We start from the raw sequence: 20452 nt of genomic DNA, 5'->3' as shown, positions 1-20452 counted from the left end.
TTATTTTGGTGTTGCGGGTATAGTCTCTGCCTATAACTGGATTTTTGAGAGCTGTGTGATAACACTAGGATTACCACAGTACACTCTACCCTCCATACAGACACACACACACACACACACACACCTCCAAGTTTAGAGTAGCCAAAGATTTTCGCATCTTGAAAATGCAGACACATGGCATTTGAATAGGTGCAGTATGGCAAACAGGAACTCCTACATAAGAGGATGGGTCAGGCCTGGTAACTTTTACCCCATTGGTTAGGGATGGGTCAGGTGTCACCCCCACTCACTGGCTAGTGCTAGGCATAAATGGGGTACCTCTAGACACCCACTATAGAACACCTTCTACCTGTGGAAGATGATCTGAGGACTGGACCTGGTTTCTGACAGGAGAGGATCCCTGAAGGACTGGACCTGCTCTCACTTACACCCAGGACAAAGAAATGGACTTACGTTTTCTGGTCTCCTGTGTGCCTACAGGAAGACAACAAGAGGCTCTTTCCTGGAAGTACCCAGCTGCCCAGGGGCAACTGGACCTGGAATTAACACTGCTGTTGATGACTTCTGCCTGATACTCTGTGAGCCTCCAAGGGTCTCCCCTGAGGTCCTGGAGCCTTACAAATTGAAACATTCATACTTCCAGCACCCCTTTTTGGAGTTTTGTAATTTTGTGGGTCAATAGAATACATTTTACTCTTCTGTAGATTGAGTTTTGTATTTTGACTTTAATACTGTTTTGGTACTGCATATACTTTAGACATTACCCTAGGTTAGGCCCGCCTGCTGTGTGCCATAGCGTCCATGGGGCTGTGATCAGATTAATTTAGTGACTGAGGGTTCGCCCTGATAAGGGTTGTGACTGTTCTTTGTGGTCTGTAGTCACTCACCTCCATTCATAATTGTTAGAACTGGGGGTCTCTAGTTGGCAGGGGTAGGTACCACTGTCCAAATAGGGACCCTTGCTTCTATTTAGGGTAAGAAGGATACACTCTTTAGATAACCCCTTGGTAGCTGGGCACGAGCAGTCAGGCTTATCAAAGACAAGATGTAAAGTATTTGTACCAACACTCACAGTAACACAGTGAAAACACCACAAACTGACTCCACAACAGTTTAGAAAAATAAAAGGTATTTAATCTAAACTAAACAAGACCAAAACGACAAAAATCCAACATACACATTTCAAGATATGGTTTTAAAGAGTTCTTAAGGGTTGCGTCAAAATAATCCACAGTTGCGTTCGAATAGTTCACAGTTGCGTCACGTTTAGCCAACAGTACCTTTGGATGCGACAAAGTTCCAAAACAGAAGCTGGTGCGGTGGAAAACAAGCGATGCATCACTCCTGAGACCCTGGGGAGGCAATGAGACAGCCCCGCTGGACGCAGCGGGCATGTTGCGACGAATCCGGTCTGTATGGGGAGGGAGGAGATACCTTGTATGGATTCCGGTACGTAGGTTCTGTAGGGAGCATCTCGCAAAGGCACAATGCGACGATCTTCGGGACGGCAACGATCTCTAGTGCGGCGGTGATGCGCGGCGCAACGTCGATCTTCTCCTCTCGCGGCCCCTCGATGCAATGGCTCTGCGGCGATGTTCACAGCGACGTGATGCGGTACGCAAGCAAGCGGTGTAGCGATCTCACCCAGCGACGACAGGCTCTGCAACGATACTTGCAGCGATGGTACTTTTCCCGCACCGGAGCGATGCGTTCTGCAAGCGAAGGATGCGTCGGCGATCTCGATCTTCGTGGCGGCGGGAATTTCCTCGCACTGACGGGGATGCGCTCCGCAAGCGAGCGATGCGTGAACATTTGCAGATAGTCTTAGTTTCTTGTTCTCCAGCTTTCCAAACAGCAGGCCACAACTTCCAGATGCCCCTCAGTCGCATTCAGCACTCAGGAAGGGCAGAACTCTCTCAGCAGAGATCAGGGAAAGCTGGGGGGGCAGGGGGGGGGGGGGGGGGGAGTCCTTTTGTTCCTGGGACTTCTTAACAGGAGGCCAGCTCACAACAGGCCCTTGGAGATCTCGTCAAGCAAGGGGACAAAGCAACAACAAAGTCCTTCCCCTCTCCTTGGCAGCAAAGCAACTGCAGGTCAGTCCAGCAAAGCAACAGCAGGACAGTCTTCCTTCTTCAGTCTTCCAGCTTCAGTCTTCCAGCTTTCTCCTAGGCAGAGGTTCCTTCTTGATTCCAGGATGATCTAATTTTCTGTAGTCAGGGGTCCTGTACTTCTACCCCTAAAAGTCGTTGTTCCCTTTGTGCAGGAGGGCTCTGAGCCCGGTCTGAACCAGTTCTGGGTGTTCCTTGAGCACTTGGTTTTCCTGGCCTCTCCTTTCCTTTCAGAGTGAGGGGCAGGGTCATCAGCCGCCCAGCAGGAGGTGTAGCCAGCATTGTGGAAGGCAGGCAGAGCCCTATTCAGGCCCAGGTGCTACCCCCTCCCACCACTCTAGATGCAGATGGAGCTATTCAGCCCAGGGATGGCCCACTCAGCCTCTGGGAGCCAATCAGCCCCTGTCACTCACAAACCAGACAGTCCATTCACAAACAGGCCAAGGCACACCGAAAGGTCAGACAAGAGAACTGCCACTTTCTAAAAGTGCTGTTCTCAAACACATGATTTAAAAACAACCTTTCCTAAAAGATGTGTTATTAAATTCAGAATTCAGGGATACCAGACGTTTATGTCCTATCTTGCTCCTATGGGAAGATATGCTGGTAGCCACTGTAGCCAGCATTCCCCACGATAGCCTATGGGCAAGATAGCCCTACAATAGTGAAAAACGAAAATGGCTGTAATTCACTACCAGAGCATGTCGCCTGCACTAGTACATGCTCTACCTTTCACATACACTGCACCCTGCCAAGGGGGTACTATAGGGGTGACCAATGTGTACAGAAAGGGAAGGGTTAGGGCTGGTCAGTGGGGACACTGACCAGGACGACATGCAGTTCACAGACTGCACACAGGCACTGCGGTGGCAGGCATGAGACACCATTTTAGGGCTACTCATGTGGGTGGCACAATCAGTGCTGCAGGCCCACTAATAGCATTTGATCACCAGCCCTGGCGGTGGAGGACTGACTGCCTATTTGGCAAAAGGTAAAGGCGCCACCTGCACGCTAATGGTTCATTGTATGTTCAAGTTTCAAAGGAGGGAATAGAACTCCTGAGCAAACATGCAAACATGCCTTTAGTTTATGGTTTAATCTCTGGGCTCTACTGGGAAGATTGCCAAGGCAGCACTTCACATTTTTACTGGGCAATTACAAACCGCAAGAGTGATTAGGCATAGATCCCTCTATTTTTTTAAATGCAAAGTTTGCTAAAAAAAATTGACATCAAGAAGATTGAATGCACAGTGGCCTGGTAAAATGTATACATTGTGTAGCACAACTGGGGGAAAAACCTTTGCCAAGTTGGGGGGGGGGGCACAATCATAACTAGCTAAATGTGCTTGAAACAGATGTGAAATTCACTAGGTGCTCCAACTGCATCTTTTCAAGAGTCAGTAAGCAAAAGAGAATCACCCATCTCTGGCCCTGGAAGAAATGTATAATAGCCTCACTAGAGCTGGGAACAGCTGTAAAATTTCATAATGGAGATTGTGTACATGATCAGGATATGTGTACATTGTTTGCATTGTTGTGATGAAGGTCCACTTGACAGAATGGGCTGGGTGGGATGCAACATCAATAATTCAGAAAATAGCCTAGAAGCACAAGTTACTACTTGTGCAACGATATATCTGTAAGAGACATTAGTTAGTGATAGATTCCTTACCTTAGAATATCCCCAGGCGTCAGACTGGATCCGGAAATTTTTGTGTAGCAATACCCCTGCGCGTCGGTAGGCGTCGTCTGCGGCCCCGCGTCCGTCGTCGGCGTCGTTAGCGCCGGAATGATGTTGTCGGAGTACTTAGACGCCGCCCATGCGCGCTGACGTCAGTTCTGATACACAGCTTTTCCGCGCCAGATACGCAGAGCCAAGATAGAACCAACACTGGTGCCAAGAAACTAGGGCCCTGAAAGGGGATGACTTGACTTTAACCCTAGATATCGGGCTCGCAGAACGGGGAGGATGGGTGGGTCGGTAAGGAATCTATCACTAACTAATGTCTCTTACAGATATATCTTTACACAAGTAGTAACTTGTGCATCTGAAAGAGACACGTTAGTGATAGATTCCTTACCTTAGAATAGATACCCCAGCAATACCAACCCCGGTGGTGGGTCTGCGAACCAATAATCACACCAGAAAGTCCTGGAGGACGGAACGGCCATAGAAGCCATCCCTCCGGACTGGACTGTCCAGGCAGTAGTGTCGTGCGAACGTGTGCAGCGAGGCCCACGTAGCTGCCTGGCAAATGTCCTGTAAGGGCACTCCCCGGCCCAGGGCAGTTGTAGTCGCCGTGGCCCGAGTGGAATGAGCCCTCAATCCAACAGGGGGCTCCTTCTTAGCCATGGAGTAACATGCCTGGATACACAAGATGATCCACCGGGAGATGGTCCGCTTGTGTACTGCCTTCCCCTTCTTAGCACCCACGTAGCCAACAAAGAGTTGGTCATCCACCCGGAACTGGCGTGTGCGATCCAAATAGAATGAGAGCGCACGTTTTGGGTCCAGACGGTGGAGCCGCTCTTCCTCTTTAGAGGGATGCGGAGGCGGAAAGAAGGTTGGCAAGGTGATGGACTGCCCAATGTGGAAGGCTGAGACAACCTTGGGCAGGAAAGATGGCTTGGTACGCAACACAACCTTGTCCGGATGGACAGAAAGGAAAGGTGGAGTACAAGAAAGGGCCTGGAGCTCACTCACTCTCCTGGCAGAGGTGATGGCAACCAGGAAAGCAGTCTTTAGAGTCAGAAGACGAAGAGGACAGTTGTGAAGTGGCTCAAAGGGAGCGCACATCAGGAAGGTAAGAACAAGGTTCAAGTCCCACTGGGGCATCACGAAGGGAACAGGAGGGAACATGTGCGTGATGCCCTTAAGAAAACAATTTACAATAGGGGACTTGAACAAAGAAGGCTGATCAGGTAGCCTTAAGAAGGCAGAAAGGGCAGAAAGGTAGCCCTTGACAGTGCCCAGAGCAGAGCCCTGCTGGGCAAAAGAAAGAAGGAAGAGGAGAACCTCAGAAAGGGGGGCAGAGAGTGGATCCACAGCCTTTGCTGTGCACCATGCCACAAATCTGTTCCACCTGCAGGCGTATACCGACTTTGTGGAGGGACGCCTGGCTGCCAGAATGACATTACAGTCTTCGGGAGGCAAGTCAAATGGCCTCAACGGTCGCCGCTCAATCTCCAAGCTTGTAGGTGGAGACTGGACAGGTTCGGGTGGAGGACCGTCCCCTGCTGCTGCGACAGAAGGTCCTCCCGAAGGAGCAGACGAATCGGGGGATCTACTGACATGCTGAGTAGCTCGGGATACCAATATCTTCGTGCCCAGTCCGGAGCCACAAGGATAACCTGGGCCCGGTCACGCCTGATCTTCTTCAGCACTCTGGGCAGAAGTGGTATAGGCGGAAAGGCGTACAACAGACCGCAACTCCACTCGCGACAAAAAGCGTCTCCGAGCGAGTGCCGCCTTGGAAATTCCAAAGCGCAGAATTGAGGACATTGCGCGTTCTCTTCGGTGGCGAATCGATCTAACCAAGGCTCTCCCCATTGCTGAAAGAGGCCTTGCGCCACGTCCGAGTTCAGACGCCATTCGTGATCCATCATGCACCGACGGCTGAGTTCGTCCGCCCTGGCATTCAGAGAACCTGCCAGGTGTTGAACCACCAGGGTCACACCCTGACTTTCCAGCCACTGCCAGAGGCGCAGAGCCTCCTGGCATAGGGTCCACGACCCCACCCCGCCATGTTTGTTGCAGTACCACATGGCGGTGGTGTTGTCCGTGAACACCTGCACTACACTCCCCCGGACAGAGGGGAGGAATGCCTTCAGCGCTAGACGAATCGCCCGTAACTCCAACAGGTTGATGTGGAGCCGGGCCTCCGCCGGAGACCAGAGTCCTCTGATCTCCGCCTCTCCCATGTGGCCACTCCAGCCCTGGAGAGACGCGTCAGTCACAACTACGTGCTCCGGGTGGGGTAGGGAGAGGGACCTGCCACTGACCCAATCGCGGTCCGTGAGCCACCACTGCAACTGTCTTGCAGTGCCCTCTGAGATCAAGACGTGATCGGACAAGTTGCCCTGATGCTGGCATCAGGGCCCACTGAAACTTCAGGTCCCACTGCAGAGCCCGCATCCGCCACCGGGCGTGACGCACCAGTAGGATGCAGGAGGCCATCAGCCCCAGAAGCCGCAGCGTCAACCTGACCGAGACTCGGGATAAAGGCCGAAAGATGGGAATCAGAGCCTGAATATCCCGAACCCACTGTTCGGGAGGGTAAACCCGAAACTGCGCCGAGTCTAGAACCGCTCCGATGAAGAGGAGCTTCTGAGAGGGACACAGGTGCGACTTCGGCACATTGATGGAGAACCCCAGCAAATGCAGGAGGTCGGCCGTAGTCTGGAGGTGGCTGACGACTGTTTGGGGCGAGCCCGCCTTCAACAACCAGTCGTCGAGGTAGGGGAAGACTGACACCACTAACCTGCGCAGATGAGCTGCGACCACCGCCATCACCTTCGTGAACACCTGTGGGGCGCTGGTAAGGCCAAAGGGGAGCACGGTAAACTGAAAGTGCTCGTGGCCTACCGTGAACTGCAGGTAACGCCGGTGGGCCGGCAGGACGGGGATGTGAAAATAAGCGTCCTGCAAGTCCAACGCTACCATCCAGTCTCCGGGGTCCAGGGCAGCTAAGACCTGAGCTAAAGTCAGCATCTCGAACTTCTCTTGACGGAGGAAGCCGTTGACGTTCCGTAGGTCCAAGATCGGGCGCAGGCCCCCCTTGCCCTTCTTGGGCACCAGAAAGTAGTGGGAGTAACATCCACACCCTACTTCTGGCCCAGGAACGCGCTCGATGGCCCCCTTGGCCAAGAGGGCCGTGACTTCCTCTTGCAGAAGTTGCAAGTGATCCCCCGACACGCGGTGGAATTGCGGTGGCATGGCTGGAGGAGTCGCCTCGAAGGGGAGGGAGTAGCCCCTTCGGACGATTTGCAGCACCCACTTGTCCGATGTGACAGTGGAAGTGGTGATGGCGAACCCTGCCTCCCACAGGCGTCACATGGGCCTGAAAGCTCGGACTAGGAAGGTTTGGAGGCAGGTGCTGCGGAGGGAGGTGTGGACTGGCCTCGCCGCTGACCCCGACCGCCGCCGCCACGGCGGTTTCCACGGCGGTTTCCACGGCCGCCACCGCGCTGCTGGGTATTCTGCGGTGCGTGGCTGGCAGCACGTGTGGGGACGCCCCTTCCGTGGCCACGAAAGGAGCGAAAGGCACCCGATTGCTGGCGCGTGGTCGAGAGACCTAAGGACTTAGCCGTAGCCCTGGAGTCCTTAAAGTGCTCCAGCGCATGGTCTGCCTTGTCGCCAAAAAGGCGACGGCCATCGAACGGCATATCCAGGAGGGTGGCTACCGGCATATACCAGTGCTACATGCAAATAAATCTACTGTGTCAAACAGAGGAGAAATGATGTGCAGCCCAGGTGGAAAGTAGAACCCTCAGGCACCCTCCGCAGATGGGTAGCCGTTTATCTTCATTGGGTTCACAAGTTAGTGTATGTGAACAACATCATACCAAAACAAATGTGCAGATTAAAATGAGTGTAGACCACTCCCTCAACCAACATTTTTAATAAAGGGGTGATTCGAACTCAGTTAAAAACAGTGTGCAATAAAGGGGGACATCGAGAGTTAAGCAAATTTGAACTCCCTGTCCTAAAAAACGGTCGACATGTTTCAGCTCTCTGGTCTATTTCGACCCAGCATTCCTCAGGACCAGAAAAAATAATAAGGAAAAACTCACCCAACCGGGCAGTACACGCCCTAAAGTGCCTACTCAGGGTGGGTGGATAATCGCAAAAGAAACCAGATTTATTTCTTATGCAAACCTCTAACCATCGAGGTGTATGGAATTTAAACGTAATGCCATGGTAATCTCACTTATAATGAGCTCTGAGACTCTCCTTTGCGGGCTGTTTTAAATCTTCCCAAATGAAATTGGCGGACCTCAACGAGGCGTGGCGTCGAACCGCCACCGTCGTTGCCATCGCCTGCCCAGTGAGTCCGTGGTATCCAGTCCACACCGGATAGAGTATCGTGCCGCATCTCGACCCTCCACAAGGGCTTGGGCGAGTTTAGCCCGGACCTCCTCCGGGCATTGTGGCAGCACGTCCGCGACCGTGTCCCACAGGGTGTGGGTGTAGCGGCCCAAGAGACACGCGGTGTTGACAGACCGCAGTCCCAAACTCAGGGACGAGAACACTTTCTTTCCGAACTGTTCGTATCTCTTGGATTCCCGATCGGGCGGGGCCGTCGGGAATGCGGTCTGGGAAGTGGAGGCCTGGATAACCAGGCTCTCGGGGGTGAGGTGGGTGGACAAAAAGCAAGGGTCGCCCGGGGCCGGGCGGTAGCGTCTGGCCACGTTCCTATCCACAGGCGGACCTGTGGCGGGCTTGGACCAAGTGCCCACAAGAACGTCACATAGGGCTTCATTAAACGGCAGCAGAGGCTCACTGGAGCTTGCCTGCGGTTTAAGAACCTCAGTGAGGTTAGTCCTCACGGCCGCGACGGGGAGCTCCAGGCCCAAGGCCTTGGCTGCCCTCATCAACACTACGCGGTAAGCAGCCCCCTCCTCCGTAGCCACGGTGGGAGGGGAGACAAATCCAGTGTCTGGCGAGGTGTCAATACCACTGGCCTCCCCAAGCTCATATGTCCAGTCCTCCTGTGACTGGCAATCCTGTGCCAGAGGGTCCTCAGACCCCTCCCAATCACCTCCGTCATCAGTCTCCTGTAATCCAGGGTTAACAGACTGGACCTCCTCATGGAAATAGAAATCTCCAAAGGCCGTCGGAAGCGGCGCCAGAGTCGGACTGAAGGGAAGATTGGGGACGGCGTCCACAATGGGCGCCGGGTGCGACACCCTCGGGGCCGGCGAAGTCGTGAGGTCGACCGGCGACGACCCGGATCCGGTGAGGTCCCGCGGCGCCGAACCGAAGTCGCCGGCGGCGCCGGGGCCAAAGCACCCGGCGGCGTCGTGGCCGAAGCGCCCGACCCGCTAGGGCCTCCAGCCGGGACCGCTGGGCCCGGAGGCGCCGCGGGGCCCGGCCGAAGAGGGAGGGACTTCATGGCCATGAGGTACCGTCCGACCTCCTCCGGTGTCGCGCCGTGCCCAGGGACCCGAAGGTGTGGGACAGGCGGCGACGCTTGCGACTCTCGCGGAGCCGCGTGGGCGGTGTCGCCCGAACCCCCGGCCGCATCGTGCGAGCGTCGGGGTGGGTCGGAGGAGCGATGATGCCGCTCCGACCTCTCATGCCTCTTACCTGAGGACTTGGATCCTGACGACCGATGTCCACTCCCGGAGCTGCGAGGACTCCGATCCCGCGACCGGTCCCTCGACCTCCCGTGGGACCGGGACCTGGAATGGCGCGGGCCGACTGCCGGAGCTCGAGTCGCTTGCGGGACCGCTCCCGCCTAGCCTTCGACGTCAGGGCCCGGCAGTCGGAGCAGGTGCGGTCGTCATGGTCGAGGCCTAAGCACTTCAGGCACCAGCGATGGGGGTCCGTGACCGACATCAGTCGGTTGCACTTTGAACAGGGCTTGAACCCGGGCATCCCTACCGGCACCGATAGAGTCGAGGACTAAAGAAAGAAATGATTGAAAAAGATCAAAAAGTTTAGTCAAAAAATGACTAGGGGTAGAGCTTCTCCGGATCTGCGCTAGCTGGCGTGGAAAAAAGAAGAACTGACGTCAGCGCGCATGGGCGGCGTCTAAGTACTCTGACGACGTCATTCCGGCGCTGCCGACGACGGACGCGGAGCCGCAGACGACGCCTACCGACACGCAGGGGTATTGCTACGCAAAAATTTCCGGATCCAGTCTGACGCCTGGGGATATTCTAAGGTAAGGAATCCATCACTAACGTGTCTCTTTCAGATAGATAACTATCCAACATGCACAAAAAGGACAAAGACACGTTGCAGTCCGGATGAAAATCAAGAGTTCAAAATTCTTCAAACTGGATAGGGAACAATTATATGGAACTTGTAACTGGTGAAGACGCACTTTGTAAAGAAAGCCTATGTTTATAGACCGCATTTAGCATTGCAAATTTGGAATCTGTTTAAAATTGACTGGTAAAGGCCAACGCTCACCTGTAAAACATTCCTTTGTAAACAGTGCTTTGTGAGGTAAATACAAGAAAGATGCGCATCTAGCTTTTTTACAGATTCATTGAAACAATCAAACATGTATATAAAGTGTGAGCTGCAATTATTAGGCAGACAAAGCAGAGCACTGTAACCAGCATAATAAGAAAGGTGAAAAAGAAACAGTTCAACCATTATAACATTACTATGAGATTAAACTCCTACCTAATACTACCGATACTTTTGAGAGGATAGTGGGAGTACCCACTGCCAGACCCATTGGGACAGCCTAACCTTTTCCCCCATACCAGAATATTATGAGTCAGGAAGGTGGTCAGGGTAGAACAGGTGTCCGTCCTTTGCAGGATAAAGGTTAGAGTCAGAGGATGAGCATCTCAAACATAGTGCACAGCGTCCCAGGATACTCCTAGCAGAAGTGCTCCTCTGCTGAATATAGCAAAGAGGCAGTTTATATAATAAAATCACAGTTTCAATTGCACTGTGTCAAAGGTTCAGAGCGGATGTGGTGATTTGTTTGGAGCCATAGAGCGGTCTCCAATGGGACATTCAAATACAAGGGCACCATGTTCCATGTGCCTAGCCTTGGACAGAGTGTAAGAGCAACATGATAATGCTTAATAAGACAGGAGTTGCACGTAAAATAGCTTCTGAGTAGATTATCGTTTAAGTGTAAAAAATGTAAAAAGTCACCAATAGAAAAAGAGGTCAAGCCAAACTGTAGCAAAAATTGAGACTCCGAGCGTGCCAAGATGTACCTTACAACATTGGGAGCTTCTCTTCTTTAACCAGACGTTTTATCAGAACTACAACTCCCACAGAGATTCCCCAACTTTTAGTCCTGTGTAAGATATCATATTGCAGTTCGGATCTGGTAGGACGTTCCTCAACCCTTGATCTTACTCTGAGGACAAACATGGTCATATTCTTTTTTTCAAAAGGGAACCTATTCTTAAAACAAAAGGGACACATGTTTGCGTCCAGCAGTCTCCTTTAAGTAACTGAAATGGGCTTACACTATCTACAGTGTGGCGTGAAATACAATAGGTCTACAACCTCTCCCTGAAGGTCTGACACAATTGTCTGTGGTTAGGATGGCTAAGAGCACACTATCTTCTAAGTAATGGCTAAAACACTCAACCAGACAATTGCAACCCAATCATAAAGGTTAATTTCATGCAATCAAAGAATCTCATACACCTGCTCTGGAATTTTTTTGTACTCCATGGTCATCGACTATTCTCTCAGGGAATTCTTCCTTGAGAAATTCCAACACTTTCAAAGCGGTCACTCTTTCTACAAACTTTACTTCAGGCCATTTTGAGGAGTAGTCTACAAAAACAAATGCATACTGTAAATGAGGTGGCATTTTCCTGAACAAACCAGACAAATCAAATCCTAACTTTTGCCAAGCAAGCTCCAGTCAGTCATGGCACAGGGTGCAAAGGAAAAGTGGTATTCCTTGGTTTCTTATCACACCCACACATTCCCGATACATTCACAATACGATCCACTTTTGCATCCATTCCAGGCCGCCAAAAATGTGTTCTTAAAGGCTGAAATGCCCATGTTACTTGTCCGGACAACTAGTTTAGGGATGCACTTAGTGGTCATTTTTGAAAACAAACCTCTAAACAACTGTTCAACCTGGACAAGAGTCCAAGGGCTACTCTTGATGTCCATATGTGTCACTGCTTTCATCACGGCTTCTCTAGCGCCATGCCTACTTATTTCTAAATGTGAAGACGGTGTTAGAGAGGAAGCCCAAGGCCTTATATTAATGACAGATCCACTCTGGATCCCTTTTTGATCTAATCTGCTGAGAGGGAACAGGCACTTCCCTGTAGTCACACTTATGCCTAGGGTACAGTGCAACCTGAACCGCACCTATAGAGTTCTCTTCCGCCAGCGCAGAGCAGTGAATTCTCTCATTCTGTCTGAGGAGTCAGTGTTCCAGGCACAAAGAGCTCAGGTCCACCACCACTCAATCTTCTCTATCAACGCACTAAAGATGGGATTTAGAAGTTGTCCAGGTAGGGGACGAGGAACGTGGCAGGGAAACCGGTTTGCATTTTCACTAGAAGGCAACCGATTGTTTTCTTGATAAGACGAAGGCCATCTGATACATGGCTTTAGTGGTTAACAAATAAACTGGACAAGGAATATGCTACTTACCAGTATGCATCTGTTCTTGGCATGCAGAGCTGCAGAGTTGTACACTTAGCAATAGATCGCCACCTGGTGTTGGGCTCGGATGATTGCAGGTTGTTGTCTTCTTGGAAGAAGTCTTTGTAGTCACGAGATAGGTGACTCCTCCCTTGGACAATACTGCGCATGGTCATCGACTCCATCCTCAGATTGTTTTTCGCCATGATGGGAAATGATGGAGTTAGTAGAAGTAAAGAGAAAAGATGTCCATGCGTGTGCATCTAAGTAAGAGGAGTACTGGAATGGATACAAGTCCCGGGGAGGCGGGAGGGCGTGTACAACTCAGCAGCTCTACATGCCAAGAACAGATGCATACTGGTAAGTAGCATATTCCGTTCGAGGCATATGAGCTGCAGATTGTACACTTAGCAACGATTGTGCAGCAGTGTCTCCCCTAGCGGTGGTCGCTTGTATCCGTTGCAGCATACTGAAATAGTGTTTTAAGAACAGCTTGGCCTACTGCAGCCTGCTGCTTGGCCTACTGCAGCTTGCTGCTTGGCCTACTGCAGCTTGCTGCTTGGCTTGCACATCAACACAAGTGTTTAGTGAACGTGTGTATGGTAGACCATGTTGCTGCCTTGCATATGTCCTCTAGTGGTATGTTTCCTAAGAAAGCCATAGAAGCTCCAAGTTTGCGAGTGGAGTGCGCTCTAAGAGGAACTGTTAGTGTACGTTTAGCTTTTTGATTGCATATTTGAATACACTTTACAATCCATCTGGCAATTCCTCCTTTAGAGATGGGATTGCCTTTGTGTGGGGAAGAAAAAGATACAAATAGTTGTTTTGTCTTTCTGAAGGATTTAGTCCTGTCTGTGTAGTATAAAAGAGCTCTTCTAACATCTAAGGGGTGTAAAGCCCTTTCTGCAACAGTCTGGTTTTTGAAAAAACACTGGTAACTCTACTGATTGGTTAAGGTGAAAAGGAGTAATCCCTTTTGGCAGAAATTTAGGATTGGGTCAAAGAACCACTTTGTTAGGGTGTATCTGAAATAATGGTTCTTCTATTGTGAATGCTTGTATTTCACTAACTCTTCTGAGAGAGGTGATGGCAACAAGGAAGGCAGTTTTCCATGTTAGGAATTGCAGTTCACACTTGTGTAAAGGCTCAAAAGGGGGACCCATAAGTCTTGCAAGGACCACGTTTAGGTTCCATATTGGTGCAGGTGGTAACCTAGGTGGGATTATTTGTTTTAATCCTTCCATAAATGCTTTGATCGCAGGTACTCTGAATAGAGATAGAGGTTGTCTATTCTGTAAATAGGCTGCTATTGCTGCTAGATGCAGGCGTATGGAAGAATAAGCCAAGTTGGACCTTTGTAGGTGTAGAAGGTAGCAAATAATATTTTGGATAGAAACATCCAATGGATCAATGTGATTGTTGTTACAGTATATTGCAAATCTTTTCCACTTAGCAGCATAACATGCTCTAGTGGTGGGTCTTCTAGCTTCTCTAATTATGTTCATACAGTCTGGTGGTAAGTTTAAGTAGCCAAACTCTAAGACCTCAGGAGCCAGATCGCCAAATTCAGTTGGTTTGGTTCTGGGTGCCTTATTTCTCCATGGTTCTGTGTTAACAGGGATGGCGTGAGCCGTAATTTCTGATGTGGAACCAGTGAGAGATCTAGTAGCATGGTGAACCACGGCTGACGTGCCCATGTGGGGGCCACTAGTATTAGTTTGAGAGACTGGTGTCTGAGCTTGCGTACTAGTGGAATGAGTGGGAGAGGCGGAAAAGCGTACGCAAATCTGCCTGACCAGTTCATCCATATCGCATTTCCCTCCGATCGTGGGTGTGGAAACCTGGCGGCGAAAGTTGGGCATTTTGCGTTTTCGTGGGTGGCAAACAGATCTATTTGTGGATGCCCCCACTTTTGGAAGAATGGTTGAAGAACTTGTGGGTGCAATTCCCATTCGTGAATCTGTTGTGACTGACGACTCAACAGATCTGCTATCCGATTGTGAATTCCTGGAAGGCGTTCTACAGTCGGGTGTATGTTTTGAGGGAGCCCATCTCCAAATGTTCTGTGCAAGCTGGGACAGTTGCAGAGAGTGTATCCCCCCTGTTTTTGTATATAATACATAGCTGTCATATTGTCCGTCCGGATTAGAACAGCTTTGTTTTGTATTTGTACTTGAAAAGTTTTGAGTGCTAGGAAAATCGCTAGCAACTCTAAATTATTGATGTGGAACAGTTTTGGTTGGCTGTTCCATTGGCCTTGTGTGGTATAATGCAAGAGAAGGGCTCCCCATCCTGTGAGGGCTGCATCTGTCGTGAGCACTATTTGTGGAACAGGGTCTAGTAACGGCCATCTGTCAAGTTTTTGGTGTTCCACCATTGCAGAGAGCGATATGTACGGCTGTCCACCAACACCAGGTCTGTGAGCTGACCTTGAGCCTGATTCCACTGTTGTGCTAGACATTCTTGTAGTGGGCGCATTTGCAGTCTTGCGTGAGGAACTATGAAGATGCAAGACGCCATCATGCCTATTAGTTTCATGAACACTCTGGTTTGAAGAGTGTGTTGGCATTGAAAAAGGGAGACTAAGTTCTGAATGCTTTGAATCCTGGCTTGACTGGGATATGCTAGAGCTGCCGATGTGTCTATGGTAGCTCCTAGATATTGGTGAACGTGCGAAGGCTCTAGGTGCGACTTGATGTAGTTTATTGTAAACCCTAAGTCGTGTAATGTTTGAATCGTTTGTTTTGGGTGTTGTACACACTGGTTGAACGATCTTGCTTTATGAGCCAGTCGTCGAGGTAAGGGAAGACATGTATCTGTGGTCTTCTGAGATGTGCTGCTACTACTGCTAAGCACTTTGTAAACACTCGTGGTGCTGTTGTGACCCCGAATGGAAGGACTTTGAACTGATGGTGTTGTCCTTGTATGACAAATCTTAGATACTTCCTGTGCGCAGGATGTATAGGAACATGAAAATAGGCGTCCTTTAGGTCTAGTGTTGAAAGAAAATCTCCCTGTTCTAGTAATGGGAGTACTTGTTGTAAAGTGATCATGTGAAAATGATCTGATTGTATGTAGTGGTTGAGGGGCCTGAGGTCGAGAATTGGTCTTAATGTCCCGTCCTTCTTGGGTATTAGGAAGTACAGGGAGTAGACTCCTGTTCCTTGTTCCTGTAAAGGGACCACTTGAATAGCATCTTTTTCTAGAAGTGCTAGAACTTCCTGTTGAAGCAGAGTTATGTGTTCTGTGGACATTGGACGCTGCCTGGGTGATATGTTTGGGGGGGGTTGCTGTGAGTTCTAGGCAGTAGCCATGTTGGATAATTTGTCTTACCCACCTGTCTGTTGTGATGGAATTCCAGACAGGTAGGAACTGTGATAGTCTGCCCCCCACAGGAGTGGAATGCTGTAGGGGAGGCAGAGGGAAGTCACTGTTTGGGAGTGGAAGAGGAGCGGTTGTTGTTATTACCTCTACCTCTTCCCTTATTGTTGTTGCCTCTGTATCCTCCTCTAAAGTAGCCTTTATTAGAGGAGGTTTGTGTGTGTGTCTTAAAAGATGTCACGCACCGGTCTGCTTGGAGCCTCCTCTATAAGAGGAGCGGCGAAAAGAACTTCTAGTCTGGGTGGATTGTAATGCACCCATAGACTTAGCAGTGTCAGAGTCCTTCTTCATCTTTTCTAGTGTGTTATCTACTTCCGGCCCGAACAACTGGTTCTGACTGAAGGGCTGGTTCAGGATGGTAGTTTGTACTTCTGGTTTGAAACCTGAAATGCGTAACCATGCATGACGTCTGAGAATAACACTAGTGTTTATTTTATTTATTTTTTATTTGTTGAGTTTTATATAGCGCGAACTAGAACCGAACCAGTTATCAGAGCGCTTTAAATTGCACAAGTTACGTTTTTACATGAGGACACACACTTTCATGTTTTTTAGGCACGGGGACATTAAGTGATTTGCCCAGAATCACAGGAGGTTTTGGCGTCGTTACAGAGACTCGAACCCAGATCCCCAGGTCCGAGGTCGAGCGCCTTAGCCGTTAGGCCAACTCCTCTCCCCTGTTAACTGCTCTGGATGCTGTGTCAGCTACATGTAGTGCGCATTTAATCGAGGCATTAAATATCAATTTGCCTTCTTGTAAGAGCTCTGCTGCCTGATCTTTGTATTGATCTGGTAGGTGTTCCCATTAATTTTTCTAGTTGGTCGTAGTGAGCCCTGTTGTAGCGTGAGAGTAAGGCTTGTGTGTTTGCTATGCGCCATATGTTTGTTGCTTGCACAGCAATCAGTTTCCCTGACGCATCAATAATTTTTGATTCTTGGTCAGGCGGGGGTGTGTCACCAGAAGTTTGGGAATTGGCTCTTTTACGTGCATTTGACACTACCAAAGAGTCTAATGGCAGATGTCCCTTAATGTAGACTGGATCAGCTGGTGCTGGTCTATACTTTTTCCTCTATTCTGGGATTTAGCACCCTACACCGTACTGGATCTTTAAAAATTTCTGGAGCATGTTTAATGACCCCTTTGATCATCGGTAATATTTGAGTAGACCTTTGTGACTGCTCAAAAGTGTCCAATAAGAAATCCTCCTCAAATGGCATCAGAGTGCATTGAAACTCCATGGTAAAGTGCAGCTCTGTTTAATAGATGATTAAACCCAATACTATCCTCTGGAGGGGAAGGTTTTGTTGGGTAGTACTGAGGATCAGGGATGTCTGGTGCATTATTTGGTGGGAAATTATATGCATCGTCATCTTTGTGATATTCTGGGTTGACATCTTCATCCTCATCTAAAGGGTATGTATGTGGCTCTGGTACATCATCCCCCCCACCTAAGTCATACTCTTCGTCAGTGTGGTGTGATGATGCAGGAGATTGAGCAGGAGAAGTTATAGGTTCAATATATGGAGTGATAGGAGAGGAAGAAGGTGAAGGAGAGGAAGGGTGCATTGGAGAAGTTGCACAATCCTTTTTGGCAGGAACCACAGTTGGAAGTGGTGTGTCTGCTGGTCTTTTTTTATAAGGAATTGCTTCCACATGTCCAGTTTTTGGATTAATATAGACTTTTTTCTGTCTAGGATCTGGTCTAAACAGATCTTACTCTTCTATAATCTTCTTCGGCGTTGATTTTTTTCGGTGCCGATCGGGGTTGCTTAGTGTTTTTTGCCTTAGGAGTGATTGAGTCCTGTGGCAATTTATTCGGTGCAGAAGGTGGTTTAGGCTGGTCTGTATCAAGCCTTGGAGTCTTTGGTACCGCTATTGAAGATTTTGGCGTGGAGACAGGTTTTGTTGGGCCTGCAGCGCCGGAATCTAGCTTCCCTTCTTTATTTTTGGAACCGGGTGGTTTCGGAGTCGAAGTTTTCGGGTCCGTTACGGTTCCTAGCTTCAGCACCGATGTGTCTTTTGGTTGGGGTGCCGAAGGGTGTTTGGGCACCGAAGGGCGTTTTGGCTTTGGTGCCGAAGAGTCCTTCGGTGCCAATGGAGGAGGTGGAATTGGCACATGTGGTTTTTTCGGTGCAGAGGCACCGGAAGGCGTAGTCTTTTTCCTCGGAGCCGAGCCCGAAGGCGGGGCGTCAGAGGGTAAATTTCGGTCTCGACTGGGCCCCATGGGCGGAGTGCTGACCGTTGCCTTTGGTTTAGGCAGTGTCGGTTGTGCAGGGGCAGAGGTACTCACAGGTTTCGAGATGGAATCGAATCGTCCGAGTCCTCTGCTCCCGATATGATCTGGAGATCAGGCGAGTCTTCCTCGGCGACGAGTGGAGCCTCGTCTTCGGAGATATCTTCGAGTGGGTTGTCTTCCTCGGAGATATCTTCTTCGACGATCTCCTCCTCAAAGATGGCCTCCGGTGCTGGCACTGATCTCATCTCGTGTCGACGGGCCCTCCGATCTCGAATGGTCTTCTTCGATCGGAAGGAGGCACAGGCTGTGCAGGTCGACTCGTCGTGTTCTGGCGAGAGACCGAGGTTGCAAACCTCGTGATGGTCGCTATGAGGGAATTTTGCTCGACATACCGAGCATCTTTTGAATGGAGTTCTGTCCATGAGGCGTAGGCCGCACGGCGCCGATAGGCCCAACGTCCCGCGTCGACGCACCGGGATGTAGCTGGTGAGGTCGAAAAGTTTATTCGATGTCGAAAAGTGTTTATCTAAAGTTTCACGCTTCGAAAATGCAGAAAAAAGTGTTTTCTAGCCGGAGCGGAAAACTTTCATCCTAACCCAGTGGCGGAAAAAAACAATCTGAGGATGGAGTCGATGACCATGCGCAGTATTGTCCAAGGGAGGAGTCACCTATCTCGTGACTACAAAGACTTCTTCCAAGAAGACAACAACCTGCAATCATCTGAGCCCAACACCAAGTGGCGATCTATTGCTAAGTGTACAATCTGCAGATCTAATGCCTCGAACATAGATTACCTAAGAAGGTGGGGCAGTGCCAAAGGCCAGTTTGTATGAATCTCATAAAACATCTCAAGTGGATAGAATGGCTGAATAAGCATAATATATTAAGCGTTAAGTCTGTGGATACACAATGAACATGTGGTTGGACGATGAACAGAAGTATAATGAACATGTTACATCCAGAGTCTGGATGTGAAGTTTTGTTCCGCAGGTTACTGTCACACATGCAAAATACACATTGTATGTTTGGTTGTGATGAAATAAAAAGCATACTTGCCACTTGGTGTATGGAGCGTTAACATAACAGGTGGTCACATTACTGATTCAAAATCTATGGGTAGTGCTCAAGTCTTTGTACTCTCGCATCTGGAAGGTGGTAAGGCCCTACTCAATGGCCACCAAGACTCCACACTGGCAAACCTTAGGGGCATGCTACATGATATATCATCCAGAGACTGAACTAATAAGATCACATCACCCCCATCTTGATGGAACTCCATTGACTCCTCTTGCCGGCCAGCACCGTCTTCAAAATCTGCTACCTTATTTACAAAACCTCTGGTGGTTCTTGGCACACCCGAAGCAAGGCACCATCAGAGTTCAGACTCAATCTATATCCCAGGATATATCAAACACATCCCTGTGTCCATCAGGCCCACCACCCTAGCACTAGTTTAAATTTTGGGGGAGATTTATATAGCGTAAACTAGACCAGAAAGTATCAGAGCCCTTTAAATGAGCACCAGATGCATTACAGGCGGACATATTCATTGTTCGCCACGGGGAGATTAAGTGATTTGCCCAGAATCACAGGATGTTGAGCGTCCTTGCCAAGACTTAAACCCAGTTCTCCAGCTTCAAGTTCGACCACCCTAGCCGTTATGCCACATCTTCACCCCTTCCTTCAATATAGAAAAGAGTTGAAGACTCAACTGTTTAATGAACACTAAATAATGCATTAACTGTCCACAACCTGGGTTCCACTCAGATTACTTGTTGACTTTAGGATTGCCTTTGGCCGTTTACAGTGCTCTGCTGCCTGCTGGCTAGGCTTGTGCTATAAAAATCCCATATACATACATAAGTTGTAGGAATGGGGGAAAACTAACAGGAGGAAAAGCAGACTAGAGGAGCTACGTGAAAAGATGTATAAAAGGTAATCTGGTTTGTGTACATGAAGGAAGGTGCCACAGTTGTGATGATAAACCCAATCAAAGCACACGTCCGCTTGGGATTCAAAAACGTAAAAGAATATGTACCTGATCTTTTGGCAGAGGTTGGTTTTCGGATTTAAGCAAAACTTACATTCTCCGCATTGTGGAATGTAAAGTGGAATAACATGATCACCTAGAAAGGAAGCAATGTAGAGATTTACTACAAGACATTAATTTGCATTTTGTTGTCCAGTATAAAGATAAATCTATAAAGCTTTTCAGTGCTTAATTACACATGCTATTTTTTTTAAAGTACCTGTGAAAAAGTTAAAAAAAAAAAAAGCCTCATTAAAAGTACTGCGCCACTTGTGCATTCTCACTTTGTAACATCAAATCACGCACACAAGGCCTCTCCTTGCACAGAAATCTGAAAACGGAGTCAAACAGAGGAGAAACAGATAATCAATGAATGGGG

At 49.3% G+C, this 20452-nt stretch overlaps 1 protein-coding gene across 1 annotated transcript in view; it reads right to left on the bottom strand.

Annotated features, from left to right (window-relative positions):
- LOC144818612 (alcohol dehydrogenase class-3) overlaps positions 1-20452 on the bottom strand; it is a 127279-nt gene that overhangs the window by 44542 nt on the left and 62285 nt on the right. Inside the window, exon 4 of the mRNA XM_078676208.1 lies at positions 20083-20170. Coding sequence (XP_078532334.1) covers positions 20083-20170 — 88 coding nt within the window. The remainder of the gene's footprint in view (positions 1-20082; positions 20171-20452) is intronic.

The sequence above is a fragment of the Lissotriton helveticus genome, chromosome 2_1, assembly GCF_964261635.1.
Source record: "Lissotriton helveticus chromosome 2_1, aLisHel1.1, whole genome shotgun sequence".
Taxonomy (NCBI): Eukaryota; Metazoa; Chordata; class Amphibia; order Caudata; family Salamandridae; genus Lissotriton; species Lissotriton helveticus.
This window is presented reverse-complemented; position numbering and strand designations above follow the sequence as displayed.